General features: G+C 41.1%; 1 protein-coding gene across 20 annotated transcripts in view; it reads left to right on the top strand.

Moving 5' to 3' along the window:
* The window catches only part of CEP43 (centrosomal protein 43), a 96,565-nt gene that overhangs the window by 15,173 nt on the left and 58,061 nt on the right, over positions 1-23,331 (top strand). For 6 of the 20 annotated variants that reach the window (XM_055269545.2, XM_055269540.2, XM_055269533.2 and 3 more), the window contains 5 exons: positions 8,590-8,816; positions 10,962-11,074; positions 12,721-12,789; positions 18,835-18,874; positions 20,085-20,181. In XM_055269545.2, the coding sequence (XP_055125520.1) occupies positions 8,590-8,816; positions 10,962-11,074; positions 12,721-12,789; positions 18,835-18,874; positions 20,085-20,181 (546 nt within the window). Of the gene's footprint in view, positions 1-8,589; positions 8,817-10,961; positions 11,075-12,720; positions 12,790-18,834; positions 18,875-20,053; positions 20,182-22,293; positions 22,458-23,331 lie in introns of those variants that run through there. The other 14 variants (XM_063623651.1, XM_063623669.1, XM_063623652.1 and 11 more) reach the window with 8 other exon arrangements.

A 23,331-nucleotide genomic window follows, 5' to 3' on the forward strand; every position in this document is an offset into this window, starting at 1 on the left:
TACCAAGGCCTTGGCTGCTTTTTCATCCTCCCCTAAAGATCACAAAAATTGACTAATCCAGTAGATTAGCTGCTTATAAAAATTTGAATATTAGAAGTTTTAGAAACATTATCAGTACAGTTTTTACATCTACTTAGGATAAGACAAAATATTTAATTTTCAGTTCTGTGAGATTCATTAGTCCTATGTTGAACTTTGGTTATGTATAGATTTTTTCACTAGGTTGAAAATCTTCAAACTTAAAACTTTTAAAAAATTCCACCGTTGTGTTAGATGGCTTTAGTTCTAGTAGTTTCAAAGGTAAATTCCTATTGCTGTATTCTCTTTCTGTTCACACTGTTCTTTATGCATTATTAAACAAGAAGATGCTTTAAAATAATGGTTTAGTAAGTTTTTTAACATTTACATAGTGAAAGTTATTGTGTGATAATGATTTGGGCAACACATTTAACACAGTTCTCACTTGAGTTTATAGTTTAATTGGAGAGATGAGACATACCTTAATATATAAAACTTCTTAATAGATTTTAAAAATCAGTTTCTTGGACTTTCCTAAAATTTAAAAGCATATTTTATAGTATTAAGCTTTTATAATCTTATTGCTGTTGTGGGTTTCAAACAACTTAAACATTTTCAAGAAGTTTATTCATAGAGCCAAGGCATCCTAAGAGATGTGGTTTTCACTTTGTGTGATGTGATATAACTGTGATGGGCCCAGACTTTAGCTTTCACTGCACTTTGGGCAGAGTGTAGTGTGTGTCCTGACTTGAGAGAGGATTGAAGAACCTAGGTGGGCCCATATCCCAGGATTTAGTCCGTAATTTGGGTCTCTTCTATTTCGTTGTTGTGTTCCTGAGGCCAGGATGCTTCCTCAGTCACTTGGAAACATTTTTCCCTGTACATTTCTGATTTTGTTTCTGAACTGCCTTGTGAGAAGTCTGTATTGTACCCCATGTGGCCTATTGCCAGCCTTACTTACATGGGTAAGCCCTTAGCTCTTTGTTCCCCTGCCTTTCTGCTTTGCCTTGTGCATGCAGTGAGTTCCCGGCAGCCTTAACATTCTCAACATCTTCATCATCCAGATGCTATGTTGCGTGTGGTGGTTGAGGTTGTACACAGCAAGACTCCAGATGGAGCCGTCCGCATGGTAGGTGAGTGGCATCTCCCAAGGTGTGCAAAGCCATCATGGGAGCCCTGCCTGTCCTACAGACGTGAACTGGGCATGTGATGCAGGAGGGCCCAGGGTACCGCTGCTCCTGGAGCTCTGGAGCACTGATCAGGAGTGTCGTGTGTGTCCGGTTGCTTTCGAATGCAGGAGGCTACAAGTACTAGTGGCTCATTCAGAGACCCTTGGCACTTTCTTCAGGGAAGCTATATTCGTATTATAAATAAACTTAAAAAAAATTCATATGTATAATTAGAATTGATTTGTAGGGTTTTTGAACTGATGTAACTTGGGCAAAACTGAAGTTCTTATTTTTGTCGTTGCTGAGAGACAATAAAGATAAAAATAAAGATTAAAGATAAAAGATTTGGTATATAAGGAGTATAAATATGAAATAGGGCATTTTAAAAATGAATTAATAATTTTGAAATATATATTAACACTTGCTGACTTCCAAAGTATCATCTGTGATAATTTATCTCATTGTATCTCATTGTATTCTATTTCGTTGTACCAAACATCCTAATTGTTTGAAAAAAAAGTATCAGAAAATGGTAACAGACTTTTGATAGGCCCTACTAGCTTAGGTTTTTACCATTTAGTTGGAAATGTTGAGTAAGATCTATATTTTTGTGTTTTTAATATTTAGAATTAGTTGCTCTTTATCATTATATTAAATGTAATATGAAAGATCATGCTTTCTTCTTACAAATAGTCTTCAGGTGTCTTTTTCTTTTTAGAGACAAGGTCTCACTCTGTCGCCTAGGCTGGAGTGCAGTGGTGCGATCATGGCTCACCACAGGCTTGTCCTCCTGGGGTCAAGTGCCCACTTCAGCCTCTTGAGTAGCTAGGACAACAGGTGCATGCCAGCACACCTGGCTAATTTTTTAAAAAATGTTTTTATGTAGAGGCAGCAGTCTCACTGTGGTTGCCCATTCTGATTCTCAACTGTGGGGCTCAAGTGATCCTCGTGCCTCGGCCTCCCGAAGTGCTGGGATTACAGGCATGAGCCACCGTGCCTGGCCCAGTTTTAAGGTGTTTTAAAACTAACATGTATTGAGATGCTTTTTCACAGTACATGTAGGTTTTGGGCGTATGTTTTTGTATCTTTGGCAGTCACCTCAGGATTTTCCAAACCAGGCATTCTCATTCCCTGTCACACTCTCATATCATCCTAAATGAATGGATACATGGATGCATGAATGTTCCTACACTTAGCCCTTCCGTTTCTGCCTGGTCAGCTCTGTAATCCTAACCATTCGAGATTCTAGACTTGACATCTTGGCACCACTTGTTAACTGAACTCCGTGAGCTGCTGGTTGGGTAGGGTGAGAGGGCTGAGGATATAGAAAGTAGAAAAGCTATTTATAGGGTCCTGTTTAAGTCTTACTCCTAAAGCTAGAAAATCATGGTTCTATTGTGATCTGTAGGAATTACAGATTGTTTATAGATGGAAGGGAAGAGTTTCTCTAGAAGCAGTTGAGTTTTTAGAAAGGTTTGTTTTGTGGTCCTGGAATTTTACAGTATTTACTTTTCTAGGTGAGCAAATTAAACTTTCAAAATACATGTCTGTTAGAACTGTAGTAAAATTACTTCTCTAAATAATTCATTAATAAGTCATGGATCAGAAACTGTCATTGGCAGGGAGGGAGGTTGGGGGCAGAGGCATGGGTGGGGAAGAGAGTTAAATACAGTCAGCCTCATATCTGCAGGTTTCATATGCATTGCTTTCACACCTGCAGATTCAACCGTATGTAAATGGAAAATGGTTATAAAAAATAATAATACAAATTTTATTTATTTTTTATTGTTTATTTATTTATTTTTTTTTTTGAGATGGAGTCTCTCTGTTGCCCAGGCTGGAGTGCAGTGGCACGATCTCGGCTCACTGCAAGCTCTGCCTCCCGGGTTCACACCATTCTCCTGCCTCAGCCTCCTGAGTAGCTGGGACCACAGGCACCCGCCACCACGCCCGGCTAATTTTTTGTATTTTAGTAGAGACGGGGTTTCACCGTGTTAGCCAGGATGGTCTCTATCTCCTGACCTCATGATCTGCCTGCCTTGGCCTCCCAAAGTGCTGGGATTACAAGTGTGAGCCACCGCACCTGGCCAATAATGATACAAATTTTAAAATAATGGTATACAACTGTCTACATAGCATTACGTTTATTAGGTATTACAAGTAATCTAGAGATGATTTAAAGCGTATGGGAGGATGTGTGTAGGCTATGTGCAAATACTACAGCATTGTATATGAGGGACTTGAGCATCCTCGGACTTTGGTGTCTGCAGGGGTCCTGGGTACTGAGGGACAAATATATTGCATGAATTTTTTGAATACTTCTGCAAAACAATAGTATTTCTTTGACTGATGTTTCTCCTACGTGAACAGTTTGGAAAAAATTCTTTTTTTTTTTTTTTCAGGTTCTTAAGACAGTCTAGTGATACAATTCAGTTTTTGACTACTGAAAAATTAAGGTTTTTCACTGTGAAACTTCTCTAGTGCTGACTTTTTGTTAATCTAGAAATGATTGGCTTCTTTATTATATGAGTGTACTATTGGATAATTTAAATACATACTAAAGCTTTCTTATGGCTGCACTATAATTTCCCATAGAGCTTATTATTAGTCTTGAGCTCCAGCCAAGAGAACTTAATGACCGTTACAGTGCTGTGCAATAGGTCCCTCACTTTTATGAAAAGACAAAACTTGTTTTAGTTTTTTGTTATAAATGACTCGATTTGTTTCCTAGGGCTGATGTAATATAAATACCAATATTGGGTGGCTTAAAGCAACACATGTATTGTGTCACAGTTCTAGAGGCTTAAAAATGTGAAATCAAGGTTCCCGGAGGGCTGTGGCTCCTGTTGTAGCTTCTGGTGGCTGCTAGACCCAGATGATGTTTGCCTTGTAGATGGATTACTCCAGTCTTTGTCTCCATCTTCACATGGACTTCTCCCTGTGTTTCTCTGTGTCTGTTCTCCCCAGCAAGGATACCAGTCATTGGGTTAGGACCCAGGCCCACCCTACTCCTGAATGGGCTCATCTTAACTAAATACATCTGCAGTGGACACTGTTTCCAAATAAGGTCACACTCTGAAGTACTGGGAGTTAGGGGTTTCAACATATTTCATTTGTGGGATACAGTTTGACCCATAACTTCTGTGCTTGTCCAGAGAATGAATTCTAAGGCATTGCCATGATATGTATGTGTGTATTTTTTTTTTTTTTTGAGACGGATTCTCGCTGTGTCGCCAGGCTAGAGTGCAGTGGCGCGATTACAGCTCACTGCAACCTCCAACTTCCTGGTTCAAGCGATTCTCCTGCCTCAGCCTCCTGAGTAGCTGGGATTACAGGCACGTGCCACCATGCCCAGCTAATTTTTGTATTTTTAGTAGAGACGGGGTTTCACTATGTTGGCCAGGATGGTTTCGGATCTCCTGACCTCATGATCCGCCTGCCTTGGCCTCCCAAAGTGCTGGGATTATAGGCATGAGCCACTGGGCCCGGCCAGTGTACATACTTTTTATTTATTTTTTGAGACGGAGTCTCTCTGTGTCACTAGGCTGGAGTGCAGTGGCGTGATCTCGGCTCACTGCAGCCTCCACCTCCTGGGTTCAAGTGATTCTCCTGCCTCAGCCTCCTGAGTAGCTGGGACTACAGGTGCGTGACACCACGCCCAGCTAACTTTTTTTTTTTTTTTTTTGTATTTTTAGTAGAGACGGGGTTTCACTATGTTGGCCAGGATGGTCTCGATCTCTTGATCTCATGCCCGCCTTGGCCTGCCAAAGTGCTGGGATTACAGGTGTGAGCCACCGTGCCTGGCCTTATATTTTTTAAATCTTATTTGTTAGTTTTTAAACAATACTTAACCTTAGTTATTTAGCTTCATTTTGAATCTTCAACTTAGCCAAATCCAGGTGATACAAAACCCAAGTAACTGAAGTTTATATACGTAACATAAGTTCGTCTTAACTCATGATAAGGGTTTTTAAAGCAGATTCCAGGGTATACATACGTATACAGATGGTCCCCAATGTTACAACAGTTTGATTTATGCTTTTTCGACTTTATGATGGTACAAAAGTGATATACGTTAAGTAGATACCATACGTTGAGTTTTGATCTTTTCCCAGGACAGTAATCGGTGGTATGATTCTCGGGGTCAGGCAGTGACCTTGAGCCATGGCTTCCAGTCACCCACGTGGTCGCGAGGCACTCTGATGCCAGGGGACTGAATAGCCAGCATTTTTTGGATATTGTGTTTTTGCACTTCATGTCTATGAAGTGCCCATTTTCAACTTCGTGAGATTTTCACTTGACGGTTTATCAGGTGAAGCGCTGTTGTGGGTTGAGCATCTGTGTACACGCATTCATCTGCCATATACATGGAGGAACCATTGAAACTGCTTTCAACGTTTTCAGTACTTTGGTTTTAATCTGCAAAATGTGTTGATGACAAATCTTTCTCCTCTTCATGTAGATGTTTTTAATAGTGAAGTTTATTTGGAATTAAGTTTAGTGAATTCATTAATAACCGAGTTGGTAATGGTCTTTTGGCAAAAATGAGCCATAGTTATAAAGTAGTAACATGTTACTGTGTGGTTTAGAACTTGATTTTGAGAGCAGTTCCAAAGCAGATTGTTTCAGAATGTATTTTTACTCCCTGGATTAAGAGAACTATATTTTTAAAATAATTCTGTTATGTTTACAAGTATGTGTTGTGTAATATAATAATGCCCTTCTCCGCAAAACTTGTCTTCCTAAAACTGGTCTTTCTGTCTATAGGAATATTGGTCAAACCTGTCAAAAAATAATCATGGATACCTATTAGTTGCTCAGCTTTGATATTAGATAGTTCATTATGTGGATTTAAGTTATGTTGGCAGTCTGAATTCTTGGGGAAATTAGAATAATTATTGTTTATCATAATGTTGCTTTACATTTACATTTTTCAGTTTCTTTAATGCCAGTTATTCTTTGGCACTTTCTCATGAGTGTTTAGAAGGAGAGAATCTCTCATGGCCACAGGCTCTGTCATTGTACATATGTTTAAATATCACATCAGGGTATTTATTTCCAAATGCATATTCTTTTAAAAAGATATAAATCCATTATTAAAACAATGTAAAAATCAGAAATTACAACTGGTGTGAACTACATAATACTTTTCTATATTTGATAATACCAGGAAAATGTCAAGAAAGTTGTTAGGAAATTTTTGAAAGTTTCTGTCTCTTTGAAGATATGTTGTCTAAAATTATAAGTTGGTATTTATTTTTTCAGTCATCTCTTTATAATCAGTAATTTATATTAATAACATGGAATGTATAGCTCTCTAGAAGGCAGTAAGATTTGCACAGCATATATCTTGCCTACTGTCAACTAGTCAAGACCTCTACCTGGTGTAAAGGTGTAAACGTATATCACAAGACATGCATAATGCATTCTGTCTGTACCCATATGAAAAGTGAAACCATCCTTCAAGAGCATCTTGTTCAGTAATGTCTAACCCAGATTTTCGTCAACATGCTTCAGTAGTTACTACTCTTTAATTCTTTCTCAGCCATGCATCCTTTCCTAGATATAATTTGATCTGAAAAATACGAATCTAGTTCAATTCTTGAGGAAACTCATGCCTAGGAAATCAATTTACTTAAGATTATACGGGCCGTGCACAGTGGCTCACGACTCACGCCTGTAATCCAAGCACTTTGGGAGGCCGAGGCAGGTGGATCACTTGAGGTCAGGAGTTCGAGACCAGCCTGGCCAGCATGTCGAAACCCTGTTTCTACTAAAAATACAAAAATTAGCCAAGCATGGTGGCACGTGCCTGAAATCCCAGCTACTCAGGAGGCTGAGGCAGGAGAATCGCTTGAATCTGGAAGGTGGAGGTTGCAGTTAGCCCAGATCGCCCCACTGCACTCCAGCCTGGGTGACAGAGCGAGACTCTGTCTCAAAAAAAAAAAGATTATACGACTGGGTGTAGTTTATGCCTGTAATCCCATAAACCCAGCTACTTGGGAGACTGAGGCAGGAGGATTGCTTGAGCCCAGGAGTTTTAAGACCAGCCTGGGTGACATAGTGAGACCCTGTTTCTTAAAAAAAAAAAAAAAAAGAAAAAGAAAAAAAATTGAGTTAATAATTTTGGACTACCTTCCAGAGTCCTTGTTTCAGGTGAGTGCTTTTTCTAGTACTTCACAGGTATTTTACACAATACTGCTCTCTTTAGTACGCAAGGCTGAATTTTGGGAAATTGCCATTTTTAACCCATAAAGCCTACAAATTAATTATAATTTAGCTTTATAGCATAAATATTGAGTTAACCTCTGGAATCAGGCTTTGACTTTGATATTGACCTTCTTAACTACCTGGAGACTTTGACAAGTGACATAAATGTCTGTCTCTGTGTTTCCTTATTTATATCCACAGAGATAAAGCTATCTCCAGATCATAGGGCCATTTTGAAGATTAAATGAGATAAAGTGAAGCATTTGAATGTTCTCCACAAATGTTAGCTGCTTTTATTATTACTAGCATTATTTTTTGTTTTCATTATTATTATTAACATAGAGCCGTCTAAGGGCAGAAAGAAATCTGACCAAGAATGGAGTGAAAGTTGGCTGTGAAGGTTAGGACTCCCTGAAAACAAAAAAGAAAAGTGGTAACATCACTCTATATCCAAGGGCATGGATAAGGATGATTCAGAATTTTTTTATAACACTGATGTTAATATACATAGAGAAATACACACACACACACACGTCCATGGACATCAAAATGAGGTATAGGTTAGGAAGTTACCCTGGAAGTCAGAATTGAGATAATTATTTTGATTAGCAAATGTTTATGTTAGAAACACGAGTGGTTGAAAGCAGCATCTTTTCACCTTGATGCCTGTTGTGTTTAGCACTGGATGGAAAATTGCTATTTTTACTGATGACTACTTTAATGCTTGGTTCATTCATATGAAGTAATCTTTCTTTTCTCCTTTAATAGTAATGGTCTCTCCTGTTTTCAAGTTGAAAATGTATTAAGATAATTTATGAAGCAATGACATATGGAAGAGGAGATGGGAAATTGTTTCTCAATGGGAAAGTGTTTATAAATGGGATAGGTATACTAAAGGTATTTCCATTTAGGGAAAGAGGAAAGGAATGGTATTAATATATTTCTCTAATATTTTTTCCCCCTTTGAAAGTTTGCCATGTTAGGAATCCTGGGGATGGAGTGATGAATCATGGCATTGCTCTGCAGTTCACGCCGCTGAGAGCTGCCCCCAACACACACACACACACACACACACAGGTTGCACACACACAAACACAGGTTTGCTTATGCTCATGAGACTTCTTTTATTATTTAAAATATCTTAAAGTTTTATCTCACCAAGGAGGCCTTTTCTCTTTCCCTGTCTTTCTAGAAGGCAAATGATGAGGCCAATCAGAGTGATACAAGTGTCTCCTTGTCAGAACCCAAGAGCAAAAGCAGCCTTCATTTACTGTCCCATGAAACAAAAATTGGATCTTTTCTAAGCAACAGAACTTTAGATGGCAAAGACAAAGCCGGCCCTTGTCCAGATGAAGATGATATGGAAGGAGATTCTTTCTTTGATGACCCCATTCCTAAGCCAGAGAAAACTTATGGTTTGTGAGTAAATGGTTTTTGAGCTATGAGACTAGGGGTTTAAAAATAAGATAAATGTTTTCAATTTATAGTTAAAAAATAATGAACTATGGGATGGTTTATAATTATTAGATCCATAAATCTGACTATGTGTTGTTAATGCCTTTCATGTTGTAAAACAGTCCCAGGTTTTAGAAAAACCTAGACATGATTTATTCCAACAAGTAAGTGTAGATTGAGTGTCAGCCACTTGCCAGGGCTGTTCCAGGGTGGGGTGCAGCAATGATAGGAGAGGGAAGACTCCTGCCCTCAGGAAGCTCATGCTCTGGTGACAGAGTCAGGCAATGGGGGTTATGCTGCAGTGTGCTGGGTGACGAGAGCAGAGCAGTGATGGGAGCCCGAGTATGTGGTCAGGGCAGGTGCATGTCAGCTGTCCAAATTGGAGGGGGCCTCACTTGGAGATGCCCAGTGAGCAAAGAGCTAGAGGAGGTAAGGGAGTTGCTGTGGGTTGATGGAGCTTTGGGGAGAGGAAACAGACAGCAGGGAGGCGAGTTGGGGGTAGCAGAGAGAGCAAGATGGGGATCGGATGAGGTGAACTCAAGAGATGAGGGCCTGGACGGCTTTCCTTTGAGACTGGAAGCCCTGAGGATCTTGATCTGGCTTACATTACAGAAGGATCCCGAGGTTGCTGGGCAAGGTTGGACTTAGAGTTTCCAGGTAGGAGGCCGTTAATGATGGAAAAGGATTTGCCAGTAAGTGCTAGAGAAAAGTAATACACAGAGGGGCATCATGGTTTTTAGCCTGCAAAACTAGAAGGTTGGAAACACATTAGATGAAGAGTGGCAAGAGCAAGAGTGGATTACACAGACAGGTGGCATGACAGCCTGGAGGCCCCTGTCGCTGTGCTAAGTTAGAGAAGATTGCAGTGGAAATCCAAAGTAGGCCATTGAGTATATGCTTTGGGATTGATGGAGACGTCTGGGCTGGAGATGTAAATTAGGAGTCATCAGTTTGTAGATAATGTGGAGTGTGGGAGACTACAGAGGATCACCAAGGAAGCAGCTCCTGTGCACCTTGAGGCCAGAGTGGGGAGCTAGAAGCAGCAGAGGAGATGGAACCAGGAGAGTGGCGTCTTTGGAGGCGGCGGTAGGGAGGAGTAGCTGTATGATGCCATTGGATTTAGCCATCTGGAGGTCATTGATAACCTTGACACAGTTTTGTTGGAATGGGGGTGCGAGGCAGGTTAGAGAATTAGAGTGCATTCAAGATAGACAGGAAAGTATTGTAAATGACAAATAGTTTTCTGATGAGTTGTAAAAGTGTGCAGAGGAGCAGGGTGGTGGCTGGAGGGGCAGGATTTAGGGCTGGAAAACGTGTTTAGGCGGGAGAAATAACAGCATGTATGCTGACGAGAGCTGTTCAGCTTTAAAGATGGAAGAATTAGTGATGTAAGGGAGTAAGAGAACTCCTGGAGGGCTGCACCGCAATGGAATCCCAGCTTGTGTTTGCTGGAAAAGTGGAGAACGTGTGGGTCTCATTGTAGGCAGGGGGTAGATATGATGGTGGCACCTGTGCAAGCTGTCACCTGAGTTCATAGTTGACTGAGGATGGAGGATGGGGGTTGGAGATATGAGGAGAGTGGAGAAAGCATGACATCTTTCTATAAGAAAGTAAGGCGAGAAGGGACTGTGGAAACCCGGAGGGTTGTTGGGCGGTTTTAAGGGTCCCCTTGAGGTTAGTGGTCATGACTTTAAGGGGAGTTCATCAGCATGGCTGTTTGTGACTTCTGTAAACAATATTTAATCTGAGAGGTGACACTTATTTGCTAGTAAACTCCTGTATTGTCCCTTGGCTGCATGTCTGGGTAATGGAAAAGGGCTTCTGAAAAAAATCACAGTGAAAAGGTCAATTTAGTTTATAAGATATCAAACAGAATTCTAAAGAGAGGTGAGCTGATTTCTTAAACCTTGGCTGTGCTGATTGTGGTTGATCTGTAGTTTGCACTCCCTTGGTATACTTTATGGTTTTGAATCTTTAAAGTGTATATTTTTGGTTTTCAGCCACTGTGCATATAAAATATCTTTAAGTTGCTTTTGTTTCTGTGGCAGAATAAAAGTGTTTAGTGGCAGAACATAAGAGCACCGATTAACGGTCCTTGTTTCTTGTTAGGAGGAATGAACCTAGGAAGCAAGCAGGAAGCCTGGCCTCGCTCTCGGATGCACCCCCCTTAAAAAGTGGACTCAGCTCCCTGGCGGGAGCCCCTTCTTTAAAAGACTGTGAGAGTAAGTGCCCAAAGATGTAGGCTTGAATGCTCGGGATATTTTTTCTCTAATTAAGCGCTATATGATTATTGTTGATTTTTTTTTCCAGGAAAATCACTAAAATAACCTATCATTTTATCACTCAGAGATATTTCCTGTTAATATTTTGTTGTGTTTTGTTACTTCTAATGTGGTCATATTTTATATGTTGTTTTGTATTCTGGCCCTTCCTATACCTATATACGTTCGGAATGCTTTTGGGAAGTTGACTTTTTAGCTGATTTTTATTATCTATAGAAATATAATTTTTAAATCATCTCTCCTTTTTTGGACATTTACAGTGACTTGAGTTGGATTTACTTTCAGTTAATTTTTAAAAATTTGGTGATATCACAGTATCATAAAATGTTAAATAAAAAATTATTCTGCAGATCATTTTCAAGAAGAATGACCTGACATGTCATCGTAAATGCAGCAGAGCTAAAGAGCACTGGTTACACATGGAAGAGTCTAGCTCCGGCACCAGTTACTTTCCCACCTCTCCCCACACACAGTGATAGGAATTTAAAAAGCATAGCCCCGAACATGTAGGATGGGCAAAGGTCCTTTGGAAACCGTAACATAGTAAATGTTGTATTTAATTAGTGTAGTGTTTCAGAGCACGTGTACCTCTTTTGAGAAAGTTTCCTAAATTAGATTCACTAAGAATTTGCAGTATGCGTTTTGCATAATTGTCCAGTATTTCCGAATCTTTTTGTATTGCTTGATATACCATGGGACTTCCTAGGGCACATAAGAGAGCCGGCCTGTTGCTTCTCATAAACCAGCCATGTATTTATAATGTCTGCATCCCTTCCCATTTGCTTCTTTCCCGTGGTTACTGCCACCTTTAAGAAAGGAATCCAGGACATCATGAACATGTCATTCTGAAACTGATTAGAGAGTGATCATTTAGAGAGGACATTGAGGACAAAGGACTAAAAAACCAGTGAGGATGTCACTTTAGTAAGTGAAATAGCAGCTGCATTGAAGAAAAATTTAGAAGTTCAAAGGAAAAATAAGATTCATGAAAATAATTAACAGTAGTCTTTGAATTCATACCTAACAGGGCTGCTTATGGAAAGTGATGTCTTATAATGAGGCAAAAAATGTTTTTTGGTGGTTGTGTTCCAATAAAGTAGTATTGTTTATGGTTTAAAAAGGGATGTAGCTGGGCGCAGTGGCTCATGCCTGTAATCCCAGCACTTTGGGAGGCTGAGGTGGGTGGATCACGAGGTCAGGAGTTTGAGACCAGCCTATCCAACATAGGGAAACCCTGTCTCTACTAAAAATACAAAAATTAGCCGGGTGTGGTAGCACACGCCTGTAGTCCCAGCTACTCAGGAGGCTGAGGTGGGAGAATCGCTTGAACCCGGGAGGCGGAGGTTGCAGTGAGCCGAGACTGCGCCATTGCACTCCAGCCTGAGTGACAGAGTGAGACTCCGTCTCAAAAGGTTGTGATGCATAGCTTAAGCGTTCATTAATCACAGTTTATTTTTTCGTTAGTTTTAGGTTATTATGCTCCTGTCATAAAGAAGCCCCATATTGAACAACAACAAAAATTGATGTGGTTTAGAGACTGTTGTCTTCTAAGTCACTCTAATGCTAATATTTTCTCCTGTTCACAGGCAAAAGAGGAAATACAGTTTTGAAAGATCTGAAATTGATCAGTGATAAAATTGGATCACTTGGATTAGGTAACTAGATTTCTAGTTTTTGTGTTGATCGTTTTAAAGTGATTATTTTTAGGGTAAGGTTGTAAAGTAAGTGACTCCGTCTGCCTATGCTGAGCACCTTCCTGCCGCTGCTCATTCAGCAGGTGTTTGAATGGCTTTTACGTGTTCAGGATTACACGCTATGCGAGAGATGGCTACAGCAACAGCTATCATGTCCTCGTGAACCTCTGTCTTCATGGAGTTTAAATTCTGGTCAGGAATATGAACATTAAACGGTCACCTACAGATATTTTGAGTGTAAAATGGTCAGTATATATGGACATAGAAATGGCTAGTAGGTTACCTTTGTCCAGTCTTGGCATTCAGGGAAGACCTCTTATAAGAAATGACTTCTGTGCAGAAGCTTCATGGTAAAGTAGATGTATAAGAGAGAAGGGAAGATATTTCAGTTCAGACTGAGAAAAATTTGTGCAGAGGCAGAGCCGTTTGCTAGATGCTGGTAGTACATGGTCCAGGCCTCAGAGAATTCAGTCTAATGGAGAAACAGACTTATTGAAAGAAAAATTGTGAGATGTGTTCAGTTCTGTTCTATGGAGCAGAAGTTGGTAAGCCTGCCATGTAAGTACATTCATTCCTATGGAAGTAAGAGTGTCAATGTGAACATGACCCAGCCCTGGGCCATATGTTGAGAGCACAGTTCTCATTCAGTGTTCCATTCTGTGCAAGACTGTGGCAGGGTGACAGGCATACTTTAGGCAAACTCATTTATGTAAAGGCAAACTTGCTGATCTGAAGGAAACGGTGTAGCCAGGTTCTCAATGGCCACTTCCTGTGCTCTCTGTGGATGCGATGGGATCGCTTCCTGGTCTGTAATCACTCACACATGGAAGCATTGGAAGACAGCTTCACAGGCAGATTGGGGAGAAAGAAAGCTGTGTCCCCATGTGCTTTTAAAACCCAGCCCTGTCCAAGGCGCAGCTCCCAGAATGCCCTTCCCTCTTCTGGAGAGACATTCTGGATAGTGCAAAGAACCTGGGCTTGGAGTTGGATAGAAGTGACATCTCAGATGTGGCACTGATTGATGGGTAGCATAGGGAGATAAACTAAACTGCTATTTCCTCATCTGTTAAGTGGAACTAATAGCATCTGCCTCGTTTTAAAGAGTAAATAGGATTTAAATATCTCTTCATATGTAAATTAAAGTACAGTGCCTGGCATGGTAGGTGCCTAGTAAATGTTAGTTTTTATGTTACTTTGTTCCCCCATTTGCAGAAGAATAAATGTTCCCTGAGCTGCCTGGATTCTTGTTCCACATAGTGCCCTGGAGTCCCGGTAACTGAGTTGCTGGTTGTGCCGCCCTCTGCTCTTTGTGCGTCCTGGTTGCTGGCTGGCCAGCTAGGTGGACCTGCCCCCTTTCCCACCCTTGTGCTTTTCCTGTCCGCTGTGGTTGTGGTTGCCATTAGATGTTCTTTTCCACTCAACCTCAATGGCTAACTGCCACCAGAGACTTTACTCCTGACCTCTGCACTGTGATGGCTGCCCTGTCCCCTTTGTGTTCTGTTTTTTTTTTACTTTTATGGTGTTTCACTCTGTTGCCAAACCTTTTAGCTTTTTTATCTGACTGCTCTATTCTCTTACCAAAGTGAAGGTTTTCCCGCCTGTTTCTGAGTGGGGAGCTGCTGAGAATTCTCATCCTCAGGAGGGAATGTGGTTGCTGGGGCTGCAGAGTTGCTGGGTACAGGCAGGAGGGCGGTGTGCTCCTTCACTTCACTTTCTCTTGGGACTTAGGCATACCTCGGGTTGGAGTTGGCATACCTCGGGTTGGAGTTGGGGTAGTTACGCAGGTGAGAACTACCATTTCACTAGCTGGATGTTTGTCATTTAGCTAGGCATTAGGATTCAGTAGAAATAAAGTTTTATTTCATTTTGCAACAATGTTGTTTTCTGTTTGGGCTTTTTACGTCTTAAATATACAGTACTCTAGGTATTTTGAGTAATATGTAGACAGATGTTAGTGGACCAGCCTAGGAGAATAATGATGTTAGTGATAAGTGCCTGGCACTGTACCAAGGAATTATTTTATTTAATTCATATCCTATGAGGTAGGTTTTATTACTATCTCCATTTTTACAGATGAAGAATCTAGGTTAAGTAACTTGCCCAAGGTCATGCTGCTTTTAGAGTCCTGATGCATCACACAGAGCCCTCACCACTGTGTTTTACTGCCTGTATGTTATTTAGACATATTGAAATAATCATTTCAATGGGAATGTAAATTCTGAGTTCCAAAGAAATAATCTACAAATAAAGCTTTAGAGCACAATCTACTTTAGTTTGGCAGACAAATATTAATTAAAGGTGCCCAAATGGAGTGTTTATAGATAGGTACTTTGCATATTTAAAGCAAGAGTTGCTAAGCTTTTTCTGTAAAGGGCCAAATAGTCTATATTTTAGGCTTTGTGGACGGCGTGTACTGTCTCTCACATAGTCTTTGTGTGTGTGTGTGTGTGTGTGTGTGTGTATGTGTGTGTGTGTGTTTTAAACAATCTTTAAAAATGTGAAAGCCATTCTTAGTTCACAGGCTGAACAAAAGCAGGTCATCAGCCAGAGGCAAGAATGAAAGTAAGGAAAGCAGAAGGCTGTCAGGAAGTCCGGGCCAAAGATGACTGGGGTAAGGGCAGATAAGACAGGGTATGGGATGGGGAGGAGAGACTGTCAAAAAATGAAGAAAACAAGAATCCTTGGCCTGAGGGCCAAAATTTGCTGACCCTTAAAGTAATGTAGTACAGGTTGAGTATCCCTTAATGCAAATGCTTGGGACCAGAAGTGTTTCAGAATCTGGGTTTTTTTGGATTTTGAAATGTTTGCATTTTTCTTACCAGATGAGCATCCCAAATCTGAAAATCTGAAAGTCCGAAATGCTCCAATGAGCAGTTTCTCTGAGCATCACGTCAGCACTCAGAAACTTTTGGATTTCATTCAAGTTTGGATTTCAAATTTTTGAATTTGGGATGCTTAACCTATATGTATTCTGTTAATCATTTTGACACTGGCTTAAATTATTGTAATACTAAACAATACATAACCAAGAAGTCAGAATCTAATGAATTATAGCACATTATTCAGTAAATATCTTTGTCTCATGTGTCTGTCTGAAGAGACCACCAAACAGTCTTTGTGTGAGCAACATGGCTGTTTATTTCACGTGGGTGCAGGCGGGCTGAGTCCGAAAAGAGAGTCAGCAAAGGGTGGTGGATTATCATTAGTTCTTACAGGTTTTGGGATACGCAGTGGAGTTAAGAGCAGTGTTTTGGGGGAAGGGGTTGGATCTCACAAAGTACATTCTCAAGGGTGGGGAGAATTACAGAGAACCTTCTTAAGGGTGGGGGAGATTATAAAGAACCTTCTTAAGGGTGGGGGAGATTGTACATTGGAGAGATGTACATTGGAGGAGAGAAAGTACGTTGATCAGTTAGGGTGGGACAGAAACAAATCACAATGGTGGAATGTCATCAGTTAAGGCTATTTTCACTACTTTTGTGGATCTTCAGTTGCTTCAGGCCATCTGGATGTACACGTGCAGGTCACTGGGGATATGATGGCTTAGCTTGGGCTCAGAGGCCTGACAGTCGTGTTTTAAATTGGCTACAAATGCTGGCAGGTGGGGAATCCAGTTAGCTTCCTTTATCCACACTGCAGCCACAGCTGCCCTCGCTGTCTCAGCTCAGTGTCCACCTCTGCTCTCCTCACTGGCCTTCACACATAGGAACACTACGATGGGTCCTTGGAGGCTGACATTTTAGTAGCTGCCACTGCTGGTTTTACTTAGTACTTGCAAAGCAGCCACATACGTAGTTTGTTTAGTCAGATTTCCACTTCTCCTTCTCGGCCCTGACAGTGCCTGGTTTCTGTCAAGCACTTGCAGCCCTTTAACCTTTGAGGCTACAGTGGAGACGAGCTCTTGATTCTCAAGAGGAGAGGAAGCTCCTCACATGTCCCTCCTGACTGCTTATGATCAGGGATTTCCAGTTCATTACTGGGCAAGGTTTGGGTGTAGCAGTAACAAGGATTCATGTTTTCTTCGTTTGCTGATATTCTTCCCACCCCATATCATCTACCCATCTGTCTTATCTGTGGGACACCTGCCTTGACCCAAGCCTTTACCCCTGTTATCTTTGGCCTGGACTTTCTGACAGCCTTCTGCTTTCCTTAGTTTCATTGTTGCCTCCTGTACACACATTTCTTCTGGCAGTGGTACGATTATCTCTGGGAAAACAGAAGTGAGATAGTGCTTCCCTGCACTTTTTCACTCCTGTCTTCCCCCACCCCACCCCACCCCAGACAGCTTCCCTTTGTATTCAGGCTAAGATCCTTATTGCAACCAACCAAGCCCTAATGATCCGACTTCTGCCAACCCCTCTGATCGCCACTCCTTTTTTCTTCCTCCACCCATTCTGTCCCCCAAATTCATTGTTTTATGGTTGTATGGCTTCCTTACTGGTGGTTTTTATTTTTTTTTGAGATGGTATTTTAAAAACTAAAATTTTAAAAATAAAATTTTTAATTTTTGAGGGGGTCTTGCAATGTTGCCCAGGCTGGTCTCAAACTCCTGGGTGCAAGTGATCCTCCTGCCTCGGCCTCCCAAGTAGCTGGATTACAGACGTGCGTCACTGCTCTGGGCTGCACTGGTGGTTTTTCAGACCACCGCACCCTCCCCACCTCAGGGTCTTTCACATGTTCCTCTTCTTGGAACACACTGTCCCCAATAATTTGTACCTCTGCAACCTAGGTTTCCACTCGGTTGCTACCTTGGAGTTCTTCCCAATTGCACTAGCAGTATTTGGTTTGTTCCACTGTTTCTCTTCACTAGAGTGTTTGCTCCTTGAGATCAGAGATACCGTCTTAGTCATTGCTATACCTCTAGGGGACCTAGTCATCACTCACCTGCTTGATAAATTAATCATAGGATTTGTCTGTAAGAGAATTACCTTGTCTAACTGTCTGGACAGAGCTTGAATCCCCTCAGCAGTCTGACTGATTTAGAGCCATTTCAGCCTTATCTGAGGGAAGATCAAGGACAAGGCCCGCAGGGTCTTTGAATGGCTCTCTGTCACGCCAGGTCTTCTTTTTGTGATCTGCATCTTCTGCATGTGGCTGTACATGCTTCCTGGGTCTTTCATAGGCCGTCCATTCACATTTTAAGTTGGCTCTCATGTGCCTCCAAGTCTGCTTTGAGGCTGACAACCTTTTTCCTTATCTAGCCCTCAGAAGTCCTGGGAGGGAAGGGCTGCTGATTTGCAAATTTGTCCTTTATAGCCTTAAGTTGATCTGAAGGTGCCTGCTTTGTCAGAGGCTTGTGGTGCACTTTGAGAAACTGGTAACACTGCCTCACTATTCACCATCCCACCTTAATTCAGTTGCCTTTTATTAAGATCTTACTGTGGACCAAGGTCTCTGCTAAGCACATCAGGTACCTGAATCCTTATGTTAACTCTTATTGGTGTGGCTTTTGGCTGTACGTCAGAGCTGAGGACATGGCCAAGAAAGGGCACCTCACATTCCCAGGTCGCAGAGCTGTTGAGTGGCAGGTCTGAGGCCTGAGCCTGGCTCTGTCTGACTGAAGGTGCCCTTATTTGCTGTGCTCCATGTCCTCTTCACACCTCATGAGTGTTTTTTAACTTTTATAACAAAACAATTAGCGTGTTGAAAATGCTCAGTAGTTCCTCTAGTACCTAGAGGGGATTGATGATGACTTGCTATTGCTATACGCAAGTAAGTCAAGGGACCTTATTAATGGTGAGTGTGCCCCATGTTAATTGCCTTAGAGTACCTGGAGTAAAGATGAGGTGTTAACCACATTTTATAGTCACTTGTAACAGTTTATTATTTCTGAGGTATTTCATGTGTCATTTGTCTTCATATTATATATGCTTAAAATGTTATTTCTAGTCTGGGACTTTTTAAATGATGCAATATAATTAATTTTTTTTTAAGGAAATGTGTGTTTAATGGCAGGTAAATTGTGACGCACGTTAGATATAACATATCTTTTCTTAAACTTATCAGGAACTGGAGAAGATGATGACTATGTTGATGATTTTAACAGGTAAGAAAAACTATTGGGCAAATATATAAATATATACATATTTGTAAACAATTTCCGAACACAGACAAGACAAAATTACATTTGGTGCTTATTTTAGTGTATTTGATTCTGTTGTTCATATTGATTGAAGGTGAAGAAAAGATATTTAATCCAAAATTAAATATTTGATTTTAGAGCATGTTTTTGATTTTACATTAGAATATAGACAGTCACATTATGTTCAGGAAACTTGGTAAGAAGAAGAGAAACACTGAAGAATTAACTGAGAAGTCATTTAGAAGCAGTTCAGTTGCCGTGTCATAAGTGCTGATTTTCTCTTCCTTCCATACCTTTTTGTGGCAGGAATTGTCTCCATTTGACTTAAAATAATTATGCTCTCAAATTAGTTTTTTGATTCAGATCACATTTCCTAATGTGTGATCTGCCCTAGTAAGATTGCCATTCTTTTTTTTTTTTTTTGAGACAGAGTCTAACTCTGTTGCCCACGCTGGAGTGCAGTGGCGCAATCTGGACTCACTGCAACTTCCTTCTCCCGGGTTCAAGCCATTCTCCTGCCTCAGCTTCCCGTGTAGCTGGGATTATAGGCACATGCCACTACGCCTGGCTAATTTTTGTATTTTTAGTAGAGACAGGGTTTTGCCATGTTGGCCAGGCTGGTCTTGAACTCCTGACCTCAAGTGACCCACCCACCTGGGCCTCCGAAAGTGCTGGGATTACAGATGAGAACCACCGCGCCCTGTCGATTCCTTTCTTATACAGAGAAAGATAATATGTAATGTAGAAGTAATATTTGTTATGGATATGATTCGAAATTTTAAATTAGATGCCTGAGAATTTTATTTAATTGACAGGTTATCTTTCCAATTGGAAGTCTGTATTTATTTTTTATAATTTATTATACAGTTTTTGAGAAAGTGCATGATGTAGTAGATGAAATTGTAAAAATCTGGGTTTGTTTCTTTCTTGCTATTGTGACCAAAGTCACTGCTTTGAACCTTTGTCTCCTCATCTGTTACATTGATTTGACTGCTGCTGCCCTTGCTATATCATTTTAAGGGTCAAGCAAGACAATATGTATGAAATTAATTATAGTTAATATTATATTTTACTTAAAGGATTAAAAGAAATATCTGAATGTTTAAAGAATGGCAGTTAATCTCTTTAAATGTTTATTTTCAGAGTTCTTATTTTTTTTCCCTCCTGAAATTAGTACCAGCCATCGCTCAGAGAAAAGTGGGATAAGTATTGGTGAAGAGATAGAAGAAGACCTTTCTGTGGAAATAGATGACATCAATACCAGTGATAAGGTATGGTGTTCTGCATTTCCCATAGAGTGCTTTTTTTTTTTTTAACCTATTTGTTGATTTACTGTAAAGCTTCCAAATTCATACTAATTAGTAGGAAAACAGTTGAAAATTATGAAAAGTCATGACAGAGACCTGGCTTGAGTTTATAAAGAATGTCTTTGATGAATGGGTAAGATTGGTTTTGGTTGTCACTTCCTGTGGTACTCAAGTCTCGCTGCTGAAATGCCTGAGGATTGTTCCTGGGGCACTGGGATTGCTGTGGATTAAGAGGGATCAGGGTGGGTCAGGCCTAGTGAGAATTGACTACCTGGTGTCATTGGTGGAAGTCAGTATAGGGCACTGTGATCACAGGAGGAAGCTGAGCCTGGAGTGCAGAGAGAGTGGTCATCTTGGCCATTTGTGACATCTGAACATGCAAGCCAGGCTGGGCTAAAATCCACAGGAGACAAGACAGTAGGCCATAAAGTTAGAGTCCGTATTTGAGATCCAAACTTGACCTTTTTATGTGGGCAGAGAACAGAAGATCCTTCGATGGTGAGCTGTAGCATTGCAGGGTCACCTGTCAGTACCCACATCAAGCTGTCCCCAGCTCAGACGAGCCTACCAGTTAGGTTGGAGGTTGCCATGGCTGGGTGGGTACTTGCTTTCCAGAACGAGGTGGGATATTTCAAGCACTGTGATCGTCACACAGGGAGAAGGCCCTTGAGAGAAGTAGCGTTTACAATACAACCACACAATCTAAGTCAGCAACATCCGTGTTTGCATTCTTATTCTTTCATATATTTTCTTAGTTAAGCTTTAACCTTTGACCCTCAGTTTCTTTACTTGTAAGATGGAAGTATTAATACCTATGTGATAGGATTATTTTGAAGGTTAAATGATAATATATAAGGCACTTCTCTAATTCCTGATGTATTATACCCTTATAATTCTAAATTTAGCTTTCTCTTTTCACCCTGCATCATCCTAAAGAGGCCTGAGAAATGTTGCTTTAAAGTTGTACCAAAGAAACTATAGAAGGATTCTTTAAATATGAGGTAGAGGACTCGAATAAATGACTGTTAAGCTAGGATTTGTGAAATGACGTGGGTTGAAGAGGAGGTGTGGTATCCCTTTGCCATTGGGGGCCTTGGATGGCGTCCAGGAGTCTGGGCTTTGTTAGACTGCTTCTCACTGGGTCCAACTCACTGGGTTTGGCACATCAGTGTTCCTAGAAATTTTCACTTAAAAGCTTAAATTTAGATAATTTTGCCATTTACGTAGAATGGACTTTGACAGTCAATGTACTTCATCAGGAAGCATTTTCTAAAGCCTTCTGTGCAGAGAATTGATACTGGGCACCTGGGGAACACAAAAGCATTTGTATTCTTTGCAGTAAGAAGACAGCAGACAATTTGGTCATCTTTCAGCCAAGGTGACCAAAACCAGTGTCCATTAATCACCTACTATTTAGAAAGCACAGGGCTGGGGATGTGAGGGTGTGAGGAAGGAGATAGCTCAGTGGAATGGGCAAGTTCTGTAAGTTCATCACATCTGGGTTTGAGTCCTGGAGCTGCTACTTACCACTCACAAATATGGCCAAGTTATTTAACTTTTTTTTTTTTTTTTTTTTTTGAGACGGAATCTTGCTTTGTCGCCCAGGCTGGAGTGCAGTGGCGCGAGACTCTCGGCTCACTGCAAGCTCCGCCTCCTGGGTTCACGCCATTCTCCTGCCTCAGCCTCCTGCGTAGCTGGGACTACAGGCACCCGCCACCACGCCCAGCTAATTTTTTGTATTTTTTAGATAGGTGGGGTTTCACCATGTTAGCCAGGATGGTCTCGATCTCCTGACCTCGTGATCTGCCCGCCTTGGCCTCCCGAAGTGCTGGGATTACAAGCGTGAGCCACCGCGCCTGGCAAGTTATTTAACTTTTGGGGCCTTGGGTCTCACATCTATTTTGCAAGAGAGATGGTGATAGTGAAAATTTTAGAGATAAGCGTGTAAAGCATGTAGCTCAGTGCTTAGCAGAATAGGCATTCCTAAATGGTATCTAACACTATCATTGATTGTAGTCACAATAGACATTTCTGTCGTAGGCACAGATATAGACTTCTTCCCTCAAATTTATGCAGGATCAGAGAGAGAAAAGCCATGTACACAAACATAGGAAAATCAAGATAAAAAGTGGCATATGGCACTTGTTATGGGCCATGAAAATTCAGAAGCAGGAACTAATATTTGACCGGGATTTTGAAAGATGACTGACTTGGTTCTGTGAGGGCTGAGGAGGAACATGGTAAGCGCCATGAGAACAGAAGGGAGATCCCGGGACGTGTCAGTGCTGCCCTGATTCCAGAGCTTCACTGGAGGGTGCTATGTGAAGAGACAGAATGTTGGGAGGAGCAGGGTTGTTAGGAGGTGACTTTGAACCAGAAATGACAGAGGATGAACTAGGAGCAGAGGCCCTGGGGAGGGTAGTCTCTGCACGGGAGCCAGCACGAGCAAAGACATAGGTAGATGTTGGAGGAAGAGGGCCACACGTTCCTAAGGGACAGAACATAAGTGTGCATCCCAGGTTTCTGTGAATGCACAGCAATCTAATTCAGCAAACGTGAACATTTACACTTCATAAAACTTCTCAAAATCTTACAAAAAGTTCCTGTCGATTTGTATGAAGCTTGCTATCACAGGGATCCTTTGTTTCCCTTTCAAGACTCAAAGTGTACGTTTTAGATATTTTTATTTTGTGATGTAAAATCTATGTAGTTTTGAACTAAGTTGGTCACTTTGAGTTCTTATTCTAAAACTAATGAGGCATGAAAGCTGCCTTTATTAGTTTTTTTTTGAGACAGAGTCTCACTGTTGCCTAGGCTGGAGTGCAATGGCTGGATCTTGGCTCCCTGCAGCCTCTGCCTCGTGGGATCAAGCAGTTCTACCTTAGCCTTCTGAGTAGCTAGGACCACAGGCATGTACCACCATGCCCGGCTAATTTTTGTAATTTTAGTAGAGACAGGGTTTCACCTATGTTAGCCAGGCTGGTCTCAAACTCCTGGCCTCACGTGATTGCCCTGCCTTGGCCTCTCAAAGTGCTGAGATTACAGGCGTGAGTCACCGTACCCGGTGGAAAGGCTTTATTAAATAGCCATTTATTTCTAGTTATCTTTTGTTCA

The sequence above is a fragment of the Symphalangus syndactylus genome, chromosome 2 (genome assembly GCF_028878055.3).
Source record: "Symphalangus syndactylus isolate Jambi chromosome 2, NHGRI_mSymSyn1-v2.1_pri, whole genome shotgun sequence".
In the NCBI taxonomy this organism is placed as follows: Eukaryota; Metazoa; Chordata; class Mammalia; order Primates; family Hylobatidae; genus Symphalangus; species Symphalangus syndactylus.